The sequence below is a fragment of the Juglans microcarpa x Juglans regia genome, chromosome 2S (assembly GCF_004785595.1).
Source record: "Juglans microcarpa x Juglans regia isolate MS1-56 chromosome 2S, Jm3101_v1.0, whole genome shotgun sequence".
In the NCBI taxonomy this organism is placed as follows: domain Eukaryota; kingdom Viridiplantae; phylum Streptophyta; class Magnoliopsida; order Fagales; family Juglandaceae; genus Juglans; species Juglans microcarpa x Juglans regia.
The window spans coordinates 32,512,104-32,531,716 of record NC_054597.1 but is presented as its reverse complement, the minus strand read 5'-3'; the positions used below and the strand labels follow the sequence as shown (position 1 = coordinate 32,531,716).

General features: G+C 33.4%; 2 protein-coding genes across 2 annotated transcripts; both read right to left on the bottom strand.

Annotated features, from left to right (window-relative positions):
- Positions 1-442: 442 nt before the first annotated feature.
- Positions 443-3,549, bottom strand: LOC121251667 (probable WRKY transcription factor 21). The gene is made up of 4 exons (XM_041150982.1): positions 3,048-3,549; positions 1,883-2,712; positions 1,613-1,738; positions 443-883 (listed from the first exon to the last, which is right to left on the bottom strand). Exons 2-4 carry the CDS (start codon positions 2,659-2,661, stop codon positions 739-741), a joined length of 1,050 nt encoding a protein of 349 aa, XP_041006916.1. The 5' UTR covers positions 2,662-2,712; positions 3,048-3,549; the 3' UTR covers positions 443-738.
- Positions 3,550-11,855: 8,306 nt separating this feature from the next.
- On the bottom strand, positions 11,856-15,573 carry LOC121253681 (signal recognition particle 9 kDa protein). The gene is made up of 5 exons (XM_041153686.1): positions 15,365-15,573; positions 14,979-15,098; positions 14,747-14,815; positions 12,377-12,470; positions 11,856-11,949 (listed from the first exon to the last, which is right to left on the bottom strand). The coding sequence occupies exons 2-5, from the start codon at positions 15,048-15,050 to the stop codon at positions 11,873-11,875; spliced, it is 312 nt and encodes a 103-aa protein (XP_041009620.1). The 5' UTR covers positions 15,051-15,098; positions 15,365-15,573; the 3' UTR covers positions 11,856-11,872.
- Positions 15,574-19,613: the final 4,040 nt, after the last annotated feature.

Below are 19,613 nucleotides of genomic sequence, written 5' to 3'. Positions count from 1 at the left end.
TGACAACCGAAGGTGCTGCTAACGATTCAGATTTCATGAATCCAGTTCATGAACCACTTACCTCTGGCACACCCGTTACTAGTCCTGAAAACGAAAACAAAAGTACAAATATTTTGAATTTGACAAAATGCTCTAATAAATACGAGTTCTACTAGGTATAGTTATTTTTGCATTCTTTTTATGAATTTTACTGATATGATTAGTCAAAACAATTATTTTATATTAAAAAAAAGACGCCGTTAATCACGGAGTGATTCATTCAATAAATTACTTTTAAAAAAGATTCAGACGACCTTGATGAAAAATCACAAATATTTCTTACAAAACAGCTATTGCGATATAAACAGCGTGGGCGACTGTAGAGGATGTGTCATGCACACTGACTTGTAAGTAAAAAGACTTGCATCTTAATCCATGGATGCAGCAACGAATCATTCACAAGTAGAGATTAAAACATCGCTTGCTAAAAAGGGCTGAGAGTTTATACAAATTGACACCTCCAATATTACATGATTCTTCAGTTAAGCGCCGGGCAGCATGCCCACTTGCCAAATAAGCTATAAAAAGGGTCGGATTCAACCCTCCAAAGCCACAAAAAAAACCGCTCCCAAAGTATATATATCCATGTGAGGAGATGCAAAATATGTACAGGAGCATTCCAAGCCAACCAAATACACATTAGATTTTGCTTAAACTAAATAGCAGGGGCTTGGCCTTGGTGAATCTCTCCACGGCAGCTCACGTGGTTGTAGACTGTGATGGTAACCTCGGGTGGTTATGCTCGCCTTCATAAGTAACAATCAGCATAGAAGGCTCTTCCAAGCACCTCTCAACATGCTTCCTTGCAGGACAACCTCTCATGCTACTACATTTGTAGTATCCTCTGCACAAGTTTATAAACAGCTTCTCAGTTACTTAAGTTAGTTCATGCATACATAAATGGTATTGGCGATGACAGTTTGAAAACATTTCAATTTCGTAGTTATCAGTTTCAAATAAATAAATAAAGGGATAATTTTGTGATTGTTTTGAGTTGACCCTGCAATTTCTTGATGAATGGATCAACGAAAATAAAACCAGAATCAAACAACCATCTTTGGCAGATTCACGCCACAACTAGCAAGGCAGAAGTTAATTCCTCATCCCCAACAACAGAGGAAGCAAGACGAAAAACTTCTTAGTTCCTAGAATTAACTTTGGCTTTTTCTAATGTGTGTAAAGCAAGAATCCCGATCTTGGGTACATAGCACAAGCTTTGTTGCTACTCCAGTGGAGACTAGTGAACATAAATCTTAGAAACCAGCCAATGCCCCAATCACAGAAAACAATCAAATGGCTAAATATCTCTCCTGCGTGTGTAAAAGGAAAAAAGATACAAATCTATTTTCCACAGCAATGCTTCTCAAAACAAAGATTAAAAAGAAACAACAAAGAAGATTAACTGTAACGTCCTCGAACAATTAATTCGAGAGTACATCTTTATACTTTACAAAATCCTTAAAAAAAAAATGCATAGCTGTAGAATAACAATTAGTAGATACCACATAGACTAGCACCAAATTTACAGAGTTAGAGCGTCAGAACTTAAAACTGAAACAGAGACTGAATATACCTAGGGTGAGGAGAACCCTTGATTGGCTTCTGCCCGTATTTCCTCCATGAGTAATCATCAGGAGGTATATCTGCAAGCTTGTTACTGATTGCAGGTACCTTGATTGATCTCTTCACCCTATGTTTCCTGCCACCACAATTAACCAAGTAAGAAAAATCTGTTAACTAAAAATCAAATCATTCCGCAATAGATGGGAGGAGGAAAAATTGAAAACAATAAGGTCTAAGACCATAATTAAATGGCAGAGATGGTGAAGAAACAAAGTCTAACCTCTTCTTTGAGCAATGACATCTACCACTGCTTCCACATTTCACACTCCCATCATCCCCCCGGGCAGAACACTTTCTCTTATGCTGTTGAGAATTCTGATCTGAAGAGTGAGGTGCACCAATCAAATGGAAAGCACTTGCATCCAAGTTAGCTACACTTCCATCTATACTCAAGGAGGACATAAATGACCTAGTGGACGACATTGTGGGAGTACAACTAGAGCTATCAAAATTCAGGTTTATGCCACTATTGCTCCGTCGATACATCATTTCAGCTTGGTGTTTCATCTGTTGCTGATGAAGCAATAACCTCTGTTGGTGCTGTTGTTGCTGTTGTTGCTGGAGGAAGTGATAGTGTGACGATGGTGTTTGATGGGAAAGTTGGAGAGGGCTTTTCCCATTTGAGCTCAATTCCAAAGATGGGTTTCCCAAACACAAGTTACTCTTAACGTGGGAGCCAATTTCTTGAATTGGATTTTCGGGAAAGCTAGACTGAAGAAATTGATGATTTTTGGGTTGCTGGTCTGTTCTACTACAATTTGGGTTCTCCAACAAGATGCCTTGGGGAAAAGGGATATGGAGTTTCTTGAGCTTTCTGACTCTTGCATGACCCAAACCAGTGTTGAGAAGAGAAACAACTTTCTTGAACCTGAACACAGCCTCCCCAGTCTCTACCATTAAATTCTTACACTGAACCTGATCTTGAGGCTGAGACAGAAGGCTTAGAACTCTATGGCAGCAATTCACAGCTGCTTTGTTAGCTTCTTCAACCTCCTCCATACTCGGCCCAAACGTAAAAAGAATAACCCTAAGTACTCAAACCCCAAGAACCTAACCAACGCACACCATAAAAGACCCCGTAATCAGAAAGAAGAACTTAAATAATATATATTCAACCATCCATATCCAACGAAACAAAAACCCAGATAGTCAAAATCGCATTTTTCAGCGAACAAACGCCCAAGATCGAGTTTTTCATTGAAATTTCGGGAGTTTCGCCAAAGAAAATGCTTAATTTTCCAAAACAAAGAACCAGCATATCACAATGAACTAGGTCAGTGAAAATCCGAACACCCAAATAGAGATCAGACCGTACATAGCTATTTCACACAAGGAAGTTGATCAAACCATGAGTGAAAAAGCAAGTAAAGAACCAAAGGACGGACCTTGTCGAACTTGGTACTGTCAAACCCTAGATTCTTCTTCCAAGGTTTAGAGATTGAAAGGTGTGAAAGAGAAGTGGGAGAGACTTTTGCTTCGCTTGAGAATTCACGCGGCCAAAAGAATACAAAGACCTCCACTTTCTCTCCTCAACGATATTTTATTATTTGCCTACAGAAAGGAAGGGGGAAAAAAAAAACAGAGAAATCGAGACGGAGGGAGAGAGAGACAGAGAGAGAGGCATTTGAATAAGGAATGCAAGCGAGCAAATGAAACTGCCGTCTGTGTCAGAGATTTTAAAGGCAGGTCCCACACAAAGACCTTTGTCACTGCTTTTCTTCCCCCAATTTCCAGCTTTAATTAATCTTTTTCTTTTCTCAAAAACTGCTCTGCTCTGATCTGATCCGATCCGATCCGATCCAATCCGTTCTGGTCTCTTAGCTTGAGTTTTACTACTTCCAGTTCCAGATTTGCTGTCATGTTGTGTGTTTGTTTGGAGTTGGAGTTGCCTTGTGTACATCCCCCATGTTTGCACAGTGTGATTACTTCTTACACTTGGTCTGTCTATTCCCTGCAGTTTCTTTGGGTATATACTCTTCTATTATTATTATTATTGGTATTTAGTATTAAGGATTGGGATATTGGTATTTCCATACTTTTAGAGAAAACGATTAAACAAGGAGGAGAAACATATAAAATTCTAGATTTAGTTGATTTAGTAGTAAAGCCTAGTTTCATTATTCTTTAATATAAACATAATTGTTTTGGGGGGTAATGCTACCTGTACGTATTCTTTTACGCAGACCTTTTTACGCACTACACGGCAGTGTTACAAGACCATTTTACCCACAAAAATTCCCTTCTTTTTTACAAAACCCTCCTGACCATTTTCGTCCTTCAGACCATTTTTGTTGCTCCATTTTCGTTTTATGTCAAGCTACAGACCCATCCATGCTCCATTTCTTCTACATTCAAACTCAATAAAAAGAAGAGGAAGACAGGTAATGGAATAGATAACGCTGGAGGGATTTGGGGAGTTGTCAGACTTAAAGAGGAGGACGCGTGATAGGGTGGACAGTAAATGAGAGCAGCGACCATGGCTTCCATATTGATATTACTCGCTCTTTCTTTTGAATTCGATCTCTATTTTCTACTTCCACTTTAGTGTTATTGTATTGAATCTGGATATGACGATGCACGTCTTTTACCTTTTTATTCCAGCAAAAAGAAAGGATAGATGCCCACTTTGTGAGCACTGAGATGGGTTGTATTGAACCAGACTCAAGTGAAGTCTGCTTTCAAGGCCATTTGATTGAATACTCAAGTCTCAAGTCGCACGTAACGACTCGCATGTAACGACAATCGCGTAAAAGACTGCGTACAAATAGCATTTTCCAATTGTTTGATTGAATTGAATGATTTACTTCGTAGAAAAATAGATATAATATTAAATATCTAGAACAGATCTTCAATTTGGATCATCAATTTAGATAAAGAATTTTTAAAATGGATATTTATCTACAACAGTTTCATAAGATTAAAAATAGAGTAATGCTGTATATACTTCCAGTTTTATTTATACTTTTATTTATAAAACTTATTTTATTAGTTTTTTTTTTAAATCAAATTTTAAATTTCAAATTTCATAATTTTTAACATATCAATAAATAATATGTAAAGAAGTAAATTTTTTATTAATTTTTCTTAAGTACATTTAATATTTTTCTTAAAAGATACATATATATATATATGCTATAATTGCTCCAAAAACACAAAAATTCTTGCTATGAAACAAGTAAAGCTATTTATTTGTGAATAATTTGTAAAAAAGTAATAAATAGTTTATAAATAATAATAAAATACTGTTAAACTACCCTCGCCAAACAGAGCAAACTAGACCTAACTCTTGCTAGAAAAAGAGCAAACCCCTTAAAAAAGTTTTAAAAAAATAATAAATAAAAAATATGTCAAAGCTAGGCCTAACTCTTCCTAGAAAAAGCAGTAAACCCCTTCTAAAAAATTGAAAGGCAATATAATACTTTGTTTAATTTTTATTTATTTATTTAGTTTTGTTTTTAACTTGTTGGTTTTACTTTGCTTTGAAGGTTGTTTTTTCCAAAGGGAAATCTCTCTGTCTGTGAGGCTGATCAAAGTGTCCGCATAAAAAGGTAGGACCCAAGAACGGTCCTCGAGAGCATTTTCTATATATAGCCGTTGCCAGGGCTACAAATCAAAGCTTTCCACGTGTAAAATTAAAATACCAAAAGTCTGACACGTATTCCCAGGTGGTACTGTTTTTGACTGCCCTAGTTGGACAATTGCTATCCTGCGCCGAGGGAACATTGTTAGTTCGGTGACTGACACCGCGTGGGTCCCAACTTGGTCCCACCGTCGTTGACATCATAAACCCCCCCGCCTCTGATTTCTCCCACTTTTATTTATTTGATTAATATATTTACTAAACGAGGAATTACGGGCGGCTTTCGTTTTGTTTAAAATGCATATTAAAAAACTATTAAATGATACTTGTAATTATAATTTTTATTAAAAAATAATATTTATTATGCTGTGTATTTCTTTTATAAAACATGAATAAATATAGAATTTATTTGAAAAAAATTAATTTTTTAATAATAAATTTACTATTTTTTAAAAAGAATATGTGAGACTTATACAATAATTATATTTAGCATTACTTATTTTTAATTTAAGAAAACGATAGATAAACAACTATTTTTACACTATTTTATATCATTATATTTTAAATGATTGATATTTTTATAAAGTAATATCATTTTATATAAATACCTTCATTTTAAAATATAATTATATAAATAATTGTAAAAAAGATTGTATATATGATTACTATTTTATTTATATAATAATATGTGTTGACGTGTTAGTTATTGATGAATCTTATACGTAAAATTGTAAATATATACAATACTACTCTTTTATAAATATAAATTTTAAAAAATAAGTATATAATTATTAAAAAATACATATTTCTCATGTGATCAAAGAACAAATAATAATACTTTTAAATGAGTTAAGAGGAAGTTTTCTCCAACGCAATTAAGTAGAAAACTGTCCTTTGCCAAATTTGGAAGAGCATATTGCATTAATATTTTTTTTAAAATAAATATATGGTGTATGGATGATGAGTAAAAGAAATAACTTAGTTTATGAAGAATAAATACAAAAAAAAAAAAAAAATCTAGTGTTTGGGATGATGAGTAATAAAATTATTTTTTTTTTAAATTATTCATGCTAAACTAATAGAATAAAAAAATTAAAAGAGATGTGGTGTGTGAGATACTAAGTTGAACGATTCTACATGATATATATGATGATAATATTCATCAAAAGATCTTTTAAATTTTATTCGAGTTTTAGAGTTTTATACAAAAAAAAAGATAGAGATATGAAATAAAATTTATAACATTAATAATTGTGCAATTTCACAGACGTAATTATAAATTGGAGGGCATAAGTTGAAAGAGGAAAACTAGGGAGGGAGGAGATAGTTATTAGCCCACTTTTGATAGAGACCATGCACGAATGATCAAATATCTCTTAACAATGATGAGGATTAGCAAAAATGTGTGTTTCATAATTGCAGCTAAAGAGATCTTCCTTTAATCATTCTTCACTCCGTACTCACAAATCAATATTATCATCTTGTGTAAGATATTACTTTCATAACCAATCAGTGAAGCTTTATTATATTTTTAAAAGAGATTTATTATGCATAAGTTATTATTCATTTTTACACTCTATATTTATAATTTTTTCATAAGATATAAGGATATTTTTTATAGGATATGAAGATATTTTTTATAGGATATGAAGATATTTTTTATAAGGTGTGTAGTATAGAGTGGTAAACAGTAGCTGATGAGAATAATTTTTCTTTTTAAAAACTTGGTAATTGTTTCATTAATTTTTTTTAATAAAAAAAGTTGTATTCAACTTTTTGATACCTTGTCTATGATACATAATTGGAGAAAAACATAATAGAATAAATATAGATAGAAGTCACTGCTAGGAGCAATCATTTTATACACATGATGTGGCATCATCTAGACCATATATTTTTCAAGTCTAAAATAAAAAAGTAAAGACCTAAAAGTAGCTATGTAGTGAACGCAAAGTGTGCACTGCTACAGTGACTTCTCTCTAACATTACTCAACATAATATATTGGTATAAGCTAGGGTGGCAATGTAATGGTCTAAATACAATAGAAAAAAATATACTTTATACCCTCAATTTATCATATTTTCTAAATCTCTACACGAGGTATAAACCCGTTAATAATATTCATACCTTAAATTATAATTATTTTTTGATATTTTTGCTCTCGGTTTAGATCTTAATTAAATATATAATCATCGTAGACAACGTAGTTTGTCAAAAGAAAATAGTTCTTGGAATTTATATGTTCTTAAAAAATGATGATTTAAGATAGTTTCCAATATATAAATATATATACACTTGTGTTTTTTAAAAGGTAGGATTGAGATGAGGCATATAGAGTATTGGATTTTAGTTAGTGTCCTTACGATTTTTGTTTTAATTAACCCAAAATATGTGACACACTGGTGTTGGGGAGGATAGGGCGGTAAATAAGGCAATTTTATTGCATTGTTAAGGTGACAAAGCCATCATGCTTTACACCAAACTTGTCTGCTTGATTGGATTATCCATATCGAATAGATTATCCATATTTGACTTTTGGATCTTCACTAATTGGTTATAACCCTCCATTATATGGATGATGCCCGGTTTGGAACTTGACTTGAAATTTTAAATTGAGTCTAACATCTAAACATCTAACTCTTAAATTACTAAACTCATCTCAACTCAAAACCTCTTTACACGTCAGATCCAAAACTTTTTTCAACTTAACACCTCATTACACATGTGATCCACAACTTTTTTTAACTTTCTATAAATACATCTAAATTCATCTTAACATCTAAACACACCTAAATTCATCTTAAGTGAGCTCCATAAAACTCACTCAACAATCTCATCTCACTACTATTCGTAAAGAAATCAATTCATCTCAATTCAACTCAATATTAAAACGGAACCTTAAGATCCATTAACGGTCAAGATTTACCACTAACAATAGTTTGTGGACACCAAGGCCATGTTTGCTTTTAAGAAATAAAGATTTTTTTTTTTTTTTTAAAAAGATCTTCTAATCATTTATTTAGATCTCTGTGAAAAATAAACCAAAAAATAAATAAATATCACACAATTATTTTCTATAATTATTTTAATTGGGTCCTAGCTAGTCATCACTTTTACATAATCCAAAAAAATACTCCTAAAAAAAAGTTATCAAATTTTCTTTGATAGTTTATTGCTCATCATGTAAGTATGTTAACCGGGATGGTAATTATCTACTCATTATATATATATATATATATATATATATATGCTTGTTCTTCTTTAATTCAATGTCTTTATATAATGATTAAATGGGTTATTGTCAAAACACCTACCAAACCCGTTTGAAAAGTTTCAACATTTTAAGCATGCACTTTGACCCCTCTCCATAAAAAGATAAGAGCTGTGAAGACAAACATACCAGGAATTGTACAAGATTTCCACGTGCCTTCCAAAATCATGTAGTCAATTGGGTAGTTGTGAGTTCAATTTGGAATGTTTCGCTAAGCATGAAACTAGATTAAAGTTGTCTTAATTTGAAAACTCGACACAAACTCATGAATTCTACAACATCTATTATTTATCTATTTCTTACTTTAAATTTTAGAATTCGGACAAAAACTTTGGCTGATATTAATTCCAAAGTTAAGATGGTGAGTGGGAACTATCTAAACGTGTGTTGGGTTCATGCATTTTTACTGCACAAACTAGGAAATTGTCACAATTCCTCTCAAACAAGCATGATGAATGCCTACTTATTTACAAAGAAGAGAAAGAAAAAACAACAGCTTTTATCTTTTCATCTGTTTTTTTTATTACTATTTCTTTTAGCAATATTACATACAATCTTGAAATGCGTAAGTGTCATATAATCATTTTAAGAAAGAGTAAAATTTTCTATTAAAAAATTAATTTTTTTTATATAAATTCTATATTTATTTAATTTTTTTAAAATAATTATACAATATTTACACATTCACAATTATAACTATCCTTTCTGATTTTTCTTTTTACGTGAAGGAATAATATAGCAAGAGTATCAATTAAGGAGGTGAGTTGGTGGGTTCCTGAGAACAGTTCTGTGCAAAGCGTACGTAGGAACCTGGAACTCCATGAATTTACTTCCTTTTGAGGCTGGAGACTTAGCTTTTTGTGTTCATTCTCCACAGACACAGTGTCGGTGGCATTATTTATACCCAATACAACTGTAAGCAGTCTTTCAAAGCAATCATGTTTTCTCGATGAACCCCAAAAAGTCTTGGGTTATCTTTGTTCTTCTGCCTCTCATTTTCATTCTTATTGCTGGATTAAGCAAGGAATTAAGCCCTCCAGACCACGTGTCCACGGGCGAGTCATGTCTGCAACCGAATCAAACTCCTAGTCCAGATTCCACCCTTAGAGCAATGATAGACATAATTATTTTACAAAACTATCCTTATTTGAAACATAATAATGAAAATAATAGTGAAAAATGATGTGTTTTTATTCATCATTATACTAAAGCAGAAGAATAATGGTGCTTGATTCCAAGGTATAGGGACTCGGGAGCTCTCAGGTAGCCATACCCACCTAGCAACATACCCCTCCCATTCATAAAAAGAAGACAATGCACTTTGTCTTAGCTCATTACCCACTAAAAAACATTCTGTCCATCTGCCCCTTTAATCTTTGATTGAAGAATATGTTCCTGGAGCTTGCTTTCCTTTTTCCCTTTTAAATTGTCTTTCTTAGGGGAGAAAAGTGTAGAATTTCACAAGCTTTTTTTCATGGCACATTGAATTGACACTTCCTTTTTAATGGGCTCGTAATTCATATAAAGCAAAAGAGGTTCTTTGGGATCTGGTGAGACATTATATGCTTTTTTGAGCTACGGCCATGATCATAACTACAAATGGTAAATCAGTATGTCTATGTCGATTCCTTCATTCATCTGCTGAATTCAACATGCATGATATCATATGGTCCAACACGAGGAATATATGCATAGAAATTGCTGATAAATTTTGCATGTCAAGTCCCAAATAGATCATTGAGATTTCTCACAACTTTCTGATCCAAACATGAAAAGACATAAACATCGCATGTTTAATAATACAACTGTATTTCATGGTCTGATCCACACGGATGGTTTTGTTAGGTTCCAAGTTCAATTAAACTCGAACAAAGAACGAGAATTCTTCATTGTTTTTTGTAATGTTTTTGTCCACTTGGCAAGATTTCCACAAGATATCCATAGTTGTATGTATCTCTAATCTGATTTCTTAGTACTGTTATGGTAGGTATAAAGAGAGACATCCATCATCAAAATGTAAGTACATGACGTGTAAGTACCAGCCAATATGGTACAATATCGGCCATGTTTCTACTTTTTTCCTCACGTTCAAAGTGCAGGCCACCAAACGCATTTGCATTTGGACAACGATATTATAAGCTGCGACTCTTCCTCCACTTCCATTACGCTTCACATCTTGGCATTCTATACTTCCAAGACTTCAAGAACCCACGTGCAAACAATGGTTCAACTTAGTCCGAATTTACATTAAGAATAATCCGACTCATCATCCTTATACCACATATTACATATAATTTGTTATTTTTTTTATTTTTTCTCCCTTATCACGTATGTGGTATATGAATTATTAATAGAAAAATTCAATTAATTTAATAGAAAAAAATTAAAAAAAAATTAAAACATGTGTGATATAGGATGATATGTAACAAAATTCATTCTCGAATCGGCTTGGCCTCCCCATGTTTACAGTCCTAAGAGAGAATCAGCACGTGTGTTGAAATATAGGCAACATCTGAAACTGATTCCAATCAGAATAAAAAGGCAGTTGAGTTGAGTTTGGTTTAAAATTAATGTGTCCTCGACACTGGTTTCGTTGGAAGGTGAAATATCTAATTCACCGGCCATGCCCAATTTTAGTTCTGGTTCATCTAATATTGACGAGACTCGAGAGTCGTGTGCTGCAGTTTGAACGACAAGAAATTGGAAAATTTTACAATCCATTCCAAAAAGCTGAATGAGATTGAACATTTTACTTGCGCTAAGACAATATATATCTTGAAGAAACATAAATTGATGCCAAACCATAAGCCTTGTAACCAACTGAATTAGCTTGGAACAAGACAAAATAAATTCAAAATAACCCATAAAAAGCCAGTGAAGAGCATTGATAGTTTTTCATCAATTATCTACACAATTTTGAGATCTCTATCAGTTACATAGATGAGATGAAATGAAAAATATATAAATAATAATGCGATAATTTATAAATAATAGTAAAATAACTGAAGTCAATATTTTTATGAGAATTTGAAAAAGAATAGAGAAAAAGTTGAATAAAAAAATTATAAAATTAAAAAAGGGTTAAAATATAATTTTTTTAATACAATTTTTGTTTTGAAATTTAAAAAAATTATTTTATGTTCAACTTGAAAGTTTGAAAAAGTTGTAATGATTAATTGAAGATTTAAAATTAAAAAATGTTTGTGTTTGAATGATGTTTTGATATTGAGACTGAGATGAGATAGTTTCAAATGTTTGTGAAAACAAAACAAGCCTAATGGATGCTTGGAGCATGATTACAAATCAAATCATCCTACTAAAACTTGTCCAAAACCTATTTCTCTAGTAGCAAACAAAGTTATTGTTTCCTTCCTCTTCCTTTCTTGGTTGGCTGTGCGTCCATCGGTTCCTTTCCAGTAACTTCTGATACATCCGCTGCAAAATGAAGGCAGAAGAGGGTTTTTTTTTTTTTTTTTTTTGTTAGTATAGCTTGTGACGCATCAAATCAATAATATACTGATTGAATCATAATTATATGTTAAAGAAATGGTCCGCAGGAGCATTACTTGGGAACTTTTGGGGTAATGGATGTGACAAAGATTACTACAAAACTCTACAAACACAAAATCTTATGGAAAGAAAACTATGCAATTGACTTTCATGTAGCATCTAAAATCAGTTTATAAGCTTATTTTGAATTCATTATCATAACAAGTATCGGATCGGAGAAAGATTTAATGTCATGGAAGCTATACTCTGGTTGGTGTTTATAACAACGCATGGTGACATTTCCCTTTTTTAAAAAATTTTGTGTGCTCAACATCCCCGTAATTACAAAGAAAAATTTAGAATAGGATAATACCATCAGGACCCCGAGCCATCAACGTGAAGAATATATTGTTAAGCTTCTCCATCTTCTTAGCATCTTGCGCCTGGTCTGTCTTAAACTTGAGACACTAGCAATAAGCAAAAGAACCCATCATGCAAATGACCACATACTAAGGAAAGAGAAAAAAATTCTGATTCCATGGTCATTAACCATGACTGACAAGCAGTTATTCTCTTTTCTTGAAAGCCAGCATGTGCACAAAACATTCCAAACCCACTATCCATTGCTGAGTCACCTATCACCTATAAATTAACTCCAGTTTTATGATGCACATGCTCAAAAGACATGTATTATGATATGGCCCCGTTTGGATAGTGAAAGTGTTTCATTTCATTTCATCTCATCATTACAACATTTCCAAATTTATACACAAAATATAATGAACAATTCAATTTTTTCAAATCCCAAAACAATAATAATATTAAAAAATAATATTCTAACAATATTTTATTCAACTTTCATCTAAAACCATATCATCTCATCTCACTATCCAAACTGCACCACAACGGTAGATTTACTTTAGCAATGAAAGAAAGCACAGTGATTTTATTGTGCCCATTGATGCCCAATTGGCAATGGCATAATAATGAACGGATCACATTTATATCACTGGCATTCTCATGAGGAAAATAGTGAGTAAAATGTCCTCCAGCACCTCATAATCTATTTTCAACTCCCAAACAGCTATTAGGATGTTATGCTGCTCAAATAAGCAGTTATTAGACAAGACAGATCAATTATCTAAAGGTATAAATAAATTATATTATGTAGATAAACTGACTCGGCTAGCTAGTCAACTGCTTTGGTGATTCTTTAAAGAGAAAGCTCATTCCAATGTCGTCCTCTTTCTAGTTTTAAATGGTCTCATTCACCTAAAAAAGTGTAGATGAGTGTCTTTTTTCTGAACTTCCAAGAAATTTATGCTCATATGAAAACTCATATACACATCTCGACACTGCTAAATATGAAAACGATAAACAAATTACATATAAAGGAATAATGCCAAATATGGACACTAGCAAAGAACCACCAAATATAGATTGTCATTATCTTCTCATAAATACAGTTTTCCTTTCTAGGCAAGATAAATATTCGGACATGTTTGGCAAACCATAAAATTTCCAAAATTTCTCATAAACTAATTCTCAAACATCACTCAAACACAAAAAACTTTTCTATTTCAAATTTTAAACTTTTCATCTAATCATTTCTCAAACACAAAAATTAATACAACTTTTACAAACTTCAAACAAAAATAATATTAAAAAATTATATTTAAACAACTTTTTAACTTTATCTATCCACTTTCACAAACTCTAATACAATACTTATTTTAAAAAATATTTTTATTCAACTTCTTCTCTCTCCTTTCCCAAAACCTAATCTCAAAACAAATTCTCAAATATTTCCAAACATTCTTGATATCCAAACATGCCCTAACATTGACCAAAAAGGAGCACAAACAATGGGGAGGAGGACCCCAACAAACACCAAACTGGTTAATACAGTGCAAGAAATAAGAAACAAACAAATGGACACGAGTACAAAAGCCGATCCCATATTTCTTGGAATAAAGACAAGAAGATGTCACCATTCGGGTGATTGCTGTAAAGTGTGCTCTGTTAGATCTCAATTTAGGTAGATGCTGCTGAACACCAGATTCGCATTGTCAAAAAGAATGTTGTGAAACTCTTGGAAAAGCAGGACACAAAAGGCCACTGGAGTGCAGAGGAGCTCGGCGGCATGTGTCCTACAAGCCCCGGTAAAAAAGGATGTCTGACTGGTGGAGCAGGTTGTTGGTAATCTCTCAGAAATACATAATGGGTCTCATAATTTAGAATGACTATTTCAGGGTTTACCTCTTGTCCACATTAATATGATGGAAATAATCGATTATTTGCATGATTGTCCCCTTCTTTCCCTCAGGCTAGACTTTTCATTAAACTCAATAAACACAAAGGAGAATGTTATCTTGTTATGCCTTTGCGATTGGGCATTAACCTTATCATTTGGCGGCTTTACACGCCAATGTGCTTCAAAGCTTCACTAAATCCACAAGGGGATTCCAGAGTTGAAACTAAAATCTATTAGTATCAACAGAATTGGAACTCCAATCTTTGCTATGAATGCCAACTTTAGACCGTCCTCATTGAAACCTAAAAGCAGCGCATGAAGAACTGTGTCCCGAGTCACTAGAATGATTAATAAAACCAAAAACATAATATGATTCTAGCTACAAAAACTAAACTGACAGCAATATTGCAAGAGTTTGATCGGAAATAGCACAAGATAAAAATCTCGCCAGATTAAAAAAAATGGACAAAGAAGATAGAACACCCATACCTCTCGGTTGTCAGTGACCTTGAGTACCAATTTACCATCGCAGTTCCGGTATTTCATTACATACCGCGTCTATATATCCAATAAAATTGAAAGAAAAATGAATTAATGCAATATCGTTATAAAAAGAATGAATCGGATAAAATATGGTAATTGATAATCTTTTTCTTGGATTTTGACGGGAACCAGACAGAAGGTAAGGGGGAAGGGGGATGAAGAAGGGGTGTAAACGTACAGAATCGGGATCGGCACGGAACAACTGCACGGATCGCTCGACGAACTCGTCCCACGAGGTGATGTAAACCATTGCGCCGCAACACACGGAAAGATAGACAGCCAAAATTTTCTAGACAACCTAAAAACGATTTTTTTTTCGCAGATTTAATACAAGGCATATGTCCTTCTTTATAAGGGAATTACATTGAAATGAGATTAAACCCAAAAACAGCTATATATTTTGAGGCAGAAATCTACAATTTACACCAGAAAATCTACAAAGTAATATTTCAAAGAAAACATCCACAAATTTTCCTCGTCATTAGCATCAGCAACCCATATTAAAAAAAAAAAAAAAAAAAAACTCATCCACAATAAATCAATCTCAGGGACTGCGGAGATTACCGTGTGTTGGCTGAAGTAGGAACCGATGGGGACGCCTAAGATATTGAAAAAATACTGAGATGGGAGAAGGAACCGACGGCGAGGGTAGTTCTAGGAGCTGCGAACGCGTAGAGAGACGGCCGCACGGCGGGAGAAGAGAGAGAGAGACTGAGATAGGACAGATTGATCTGAGAGTTGAATTTGGGTAAAGCTCAGTGAGGTCTCGATGGATGGGGATTTGAATATTTTTTTTTAAATAATTTTTTACTATTATTTTTATTTTAAAATTTAAAAAATTTATTATATTTTATATAAAAATTTAAAAAATTTATAATAATTATACGATATGAAATAATTTGAATTGCGTAACCAAATGACCCAAAGACGGGTTATGAACTGAGTTGGAGTTGAGTGAGGTCGCGATTGTTTTGGGGGAACCCAGTCCAAACGCTGCCCTTTTTCATATAAAAACGTCGTTTTACTTGCATTTGGTTTGGGTGGGCCGTTGTATTGATCAAACCACGCCATTTCATCCCTGAATGTGGGCTGGGTTGGGCTTCCGTTGGGCTTCTATAGTCTTGTATTTCTAAACTCTCTTTAAAAATTCTAATTTTTTAAATCCTAATTTTAATTTTAATTTTAATTTTAACCATAAATGTTTTTATTTATGATTTTTATAATTTTTTAGCATTAAATTTAATTGTTAGTATTGATAATTAAAAATTACTAATTTACTAAGTTTTAATCTTTGTCTAATTACATGTTATTATATTGTAATATTTATTATAGACTTGTATGTATAACTAATCTCTAATTTATTTCTATACTTGATTATATATATTAGTAATACTATGATGTTTATACATACTAGACTATTAATCTATTTATATTATAATATAAATATATTATTTTATAAGAATTAACACATACTAGTATAATATTAAATTTAATTATATAAGTTCTAGATTTTTTATATGAGCATATATGATCAATACATAAATAATACATATTTTTATAACATATGGACAATATCAGAGTTCGAGGCTAAAATTGGAGTCGAAGCAAAGGGAGTTGGTTAGAAGATAGCTACAACTAAAAAAAAAAAAAAAAAAAACCTCTGAGTCAAAGATGGATTTTTGCATAGTGAGTCCCATCAAAAATTTAAGTATAGCCTTTATATCCATTGATTGGTCATCAATGAGATGATGAAAGTAGTGTTAGTGATGAAGTGACTGTCAGCTAGAACATCAAAATTGAAGTTGTGACCAATAATGGGTTGCTAATATGCCAAAGCCAACAAAGAGTTAATAATAGGCCGAAAGATTAAGCTGACAATAAGCCACATATGGCTTTCATTAACCATACGATCAAAATCAAAAAAACACAAAATTGGGTCTAGGCTTCAAACAATACTCGCAATAGACCAAAGCCCAAAAAATAAAAGGCTCATAATTAAAAAGAAAATACTCAAAATGTATAGATTTGAAATAAAACATAGTTTAACAGTGATGAAGATTTTGTGAGCTAATAAAGATAATTCAAATGCATGGGTTTGAAACGAATCATAGTCTAATGGCAGAGAAGATTTTGATAGATATAGCTAGCGAAATAACTTTAAAACAAATAGTACACAAGATAAAGTCTGGCATTAGCAAAAGACTTTGATATCATGATATATAATCGAGGGCCTCCTGGGGAGAGAGGTAAACTCTCTCGTCGAACCCGTCTCTCTCTAAACTCTCGTTACAGATCTGACTCGAGGGGGTGGGAGCTTCGGCTCCTTTCCCCTCCCTCCCTCCCTCTCTCCACCCCCGTCCCTTATATGTAGTGCTCCGTTTTTGTGTTTGTTGTATTTTTACAGGCAAAATAAGGGAGAATAACAGATCTGAAACTTCCGGTGACCATAGACCAGCACGCGCGCCTCCATGGTGTTGCCCAGCCACCAATCTTGAAGACCACCAAAGGTGGCGCCAAACGGAGCGTCGAGTAGCTCGCACGCGCGACCTAAAGTTATCGGAGACATTCGACGAGTGGCTATCTCGCGCCGCCAGGAGGCCCTCTGCCGTCGCCACGTGCGGCGCCACTGGGGTCTGTGAGTCCAAAACCTCCAAGATCGGTAGACGGTTTTCCTCCCAAAGTGGTGCTTGTACTGCACGTGCCTCTACAGCCTCTTGGAGCACTGTCCTTTTCCGTTTTCACAGTAGTTTTTTCATTGTATTTTAATTTGTGTACTGTCTTTCCTTTTAAAAAAAATAAAAATCTAAAAATTTTGTCCATTCGGACCTTGGTCTGAACGGTGTGTTTCCCCCTCTCCGCTTAGGCAGTGTATGGGGTTGGTGTACCCTACTCCGCGTAATTGGGATATGGGTTTTGTCACCTGTTACTATTATTTTGTCGAGGACAAATATGTGCACGACGAATCTCTTAGACTTAGGTTTTCAGAGATCTGTCGTCTCGACTAGACCATGCCAGCCACGAAAGTGTGCTGGGAAGCTATTAACATATGTAACTGACTTATTTTAAGTCAAATTTGTATGTCCTATTATGAATGAAATGTATAGACTGGAGTGAAAGAGGGAGAAATAGACTTTCATTAACTATATTCTTCGATCTTATAGCATAAGTATGTAGAAATGAATAGTACAAAGTGTTAATCAAATTGTGGAGACAGAGAAAGAGAGAGGGATATGAATAATACTAATGAAGTTTTATTTTTAATGACATAACATGATATACTTAAAATAAAGTTATTATATTCTCAACGACTTAGTATGTATGTTTGGGATTACGGTGAGAAATATAACTTATAACTTAAGTAATAAGTTCTACTATTAAAAAATTATTTACTATTTGGTAACTATATGTTTAAAACACTTTCAAACATATTACATTTGTTAGGAAATAATTAAAAAAATATTTTCTGAGTTAGAAATGACAATTATCGATTTTTTTATTGATTATAACCATACCATTGAGAGTTTGAAAGTTGTAATAATTGGAAATTTGTATGGATTTTTTTGCTCATTAACAATCTTTCTAAAATTCAAATTACGTTCTGTATTATCTGAAAAAACACATTTAATAACTTTTCTTAAATGTACTTTTTAGCTTATTTGAAATTCAAAAAAAAAAAAAAACTTTAAATGTCACATCCAAATAAACTTTTTCATTAAATTTTTTTTAAGACAATTTAAACGCCTCTTAATACCCCGTTTGGATAGTGAGATAAGATGAAATGATTTTATATGTAAGTTAAAAGTTGAATAAAATATTATTAAAATATTATTATTGTTTTTGAAAAAGTTAAATTATTTATTATATTTTGTGTAGGAATTTGAGAAAGTTGTAATGTTGAGATGAGATGAGATGAAACCGTTTCTATATCCAAATAGGACCTAGACTACTGTCGCAACCCCAAAATGACCTTTAATCTATGGAAAATTCTACTCCTAAACCGGTATATTAATCCAACACCACACACCGTAACGTGGCAAACCCAGTCTGGTCGCCACGTCACGGTTTGACACTAACTCCATCGTTCTCGATTATTTTCAGCAGAAATGTAAAGGTTGAGTACTTCTTCCCTAAAGAAAAAGAAAAACCCCCGATCCCTTCCCTCTCTCTCGTCTTCTCCTTTGTCTGGAAAACCCATGCGTAAGAAACCCTCGATCCCTTCCTTTTTTCCCTCTTGTCTTCTCCTTCGTCCTCTCCTATACGCATAAATCATGTTCAGTCTCTTATTCTAGGAAAAACCCTCACTGCTCTATCACTTCCCCTACCATTTGACTACCCTCTCTTCCTCTCTCTCTTCCATAGCCATCCCTCCCTACAAGAACTTACCTCTCGTAGCCCCAATCTATGCTTGCGTCCCCAATCTATGAGTTGATAGTAAGTTGGAGGAAATTACTGCATCTAGATCTCTGAGTCGAAGACATACAGTCAGTCACCTCCATCATGGTAAGTTTTTGGCCCCTTCTTTTTGCTTCTCCAGTATAGTGACATTGTGTAGGTTTTCTACACTAATTTGCGTTGTATGAAAACTGTTTTCTCTAAATCGTTGGTCAAATGTTTCGATGTTTTTGGTTGTGCCAATCAACTGTTTGAAGGAATTACTGAGTGAAATGGAGATTGTCCATGTTTGTGCCCATCAGAGTAAAAGCTGACTTCCATAGTTTATGCAGTAGAGTTTCAAGCTGTTAGTTTGCACATGTTTAGCTACCTATTCAAGTTGTCACTTTTTTAATCCTTTCAATTTGTTTTGGTGATGTGC

Excerpts from the sequence above, each read along its gene's own strand:
- LOC121251667 (XM_041150982.1), bottom strand. The coding sequence starts at position 2,661 with ATGGAGGAGGTTGAAGAAGCTAACAAAGCAGCTGTGAATTGCTGCCAT. Across the intron at positions 1,739-1,882 it reads TGTCATTGCTCAAAGAAGAG|GAAACATAGGGTGAAGAGAT; the intron begins GTTAGACTTTGT and ends TTGTGGTGGCAG. Across the intron at positions 884-1,612 it reads AAGGGTTCTCCTCACCCTAG|AGGATACTACAAATGTAGTA; the intron begins GTATATTCAGTC and ends AAACTTGTGCAG.
- LOC121253681 (XM_041153686.1), bottom strand. The coding sequence starts at position 15,050 with ATGGTTTACATCACCTCGTGGGACGAGTTCGTCGAGCGATCCGTGCAG. Across the intron at positions 14,816-14,978 it reads TCCGTGCCGATCCCGATTCT|ACGCGGTATGTAATGAAATA; the intron begins GTACGTTTACAC and ends TTGGATATATAG. Across the intron at positions 11,950-12,376 it reads GATGGCTCGGGGTCCTGATG|CGGATGTATCAGAAGTTACT; the intron begins GTATTATCCTAT and ends TTCATTTTGCAG.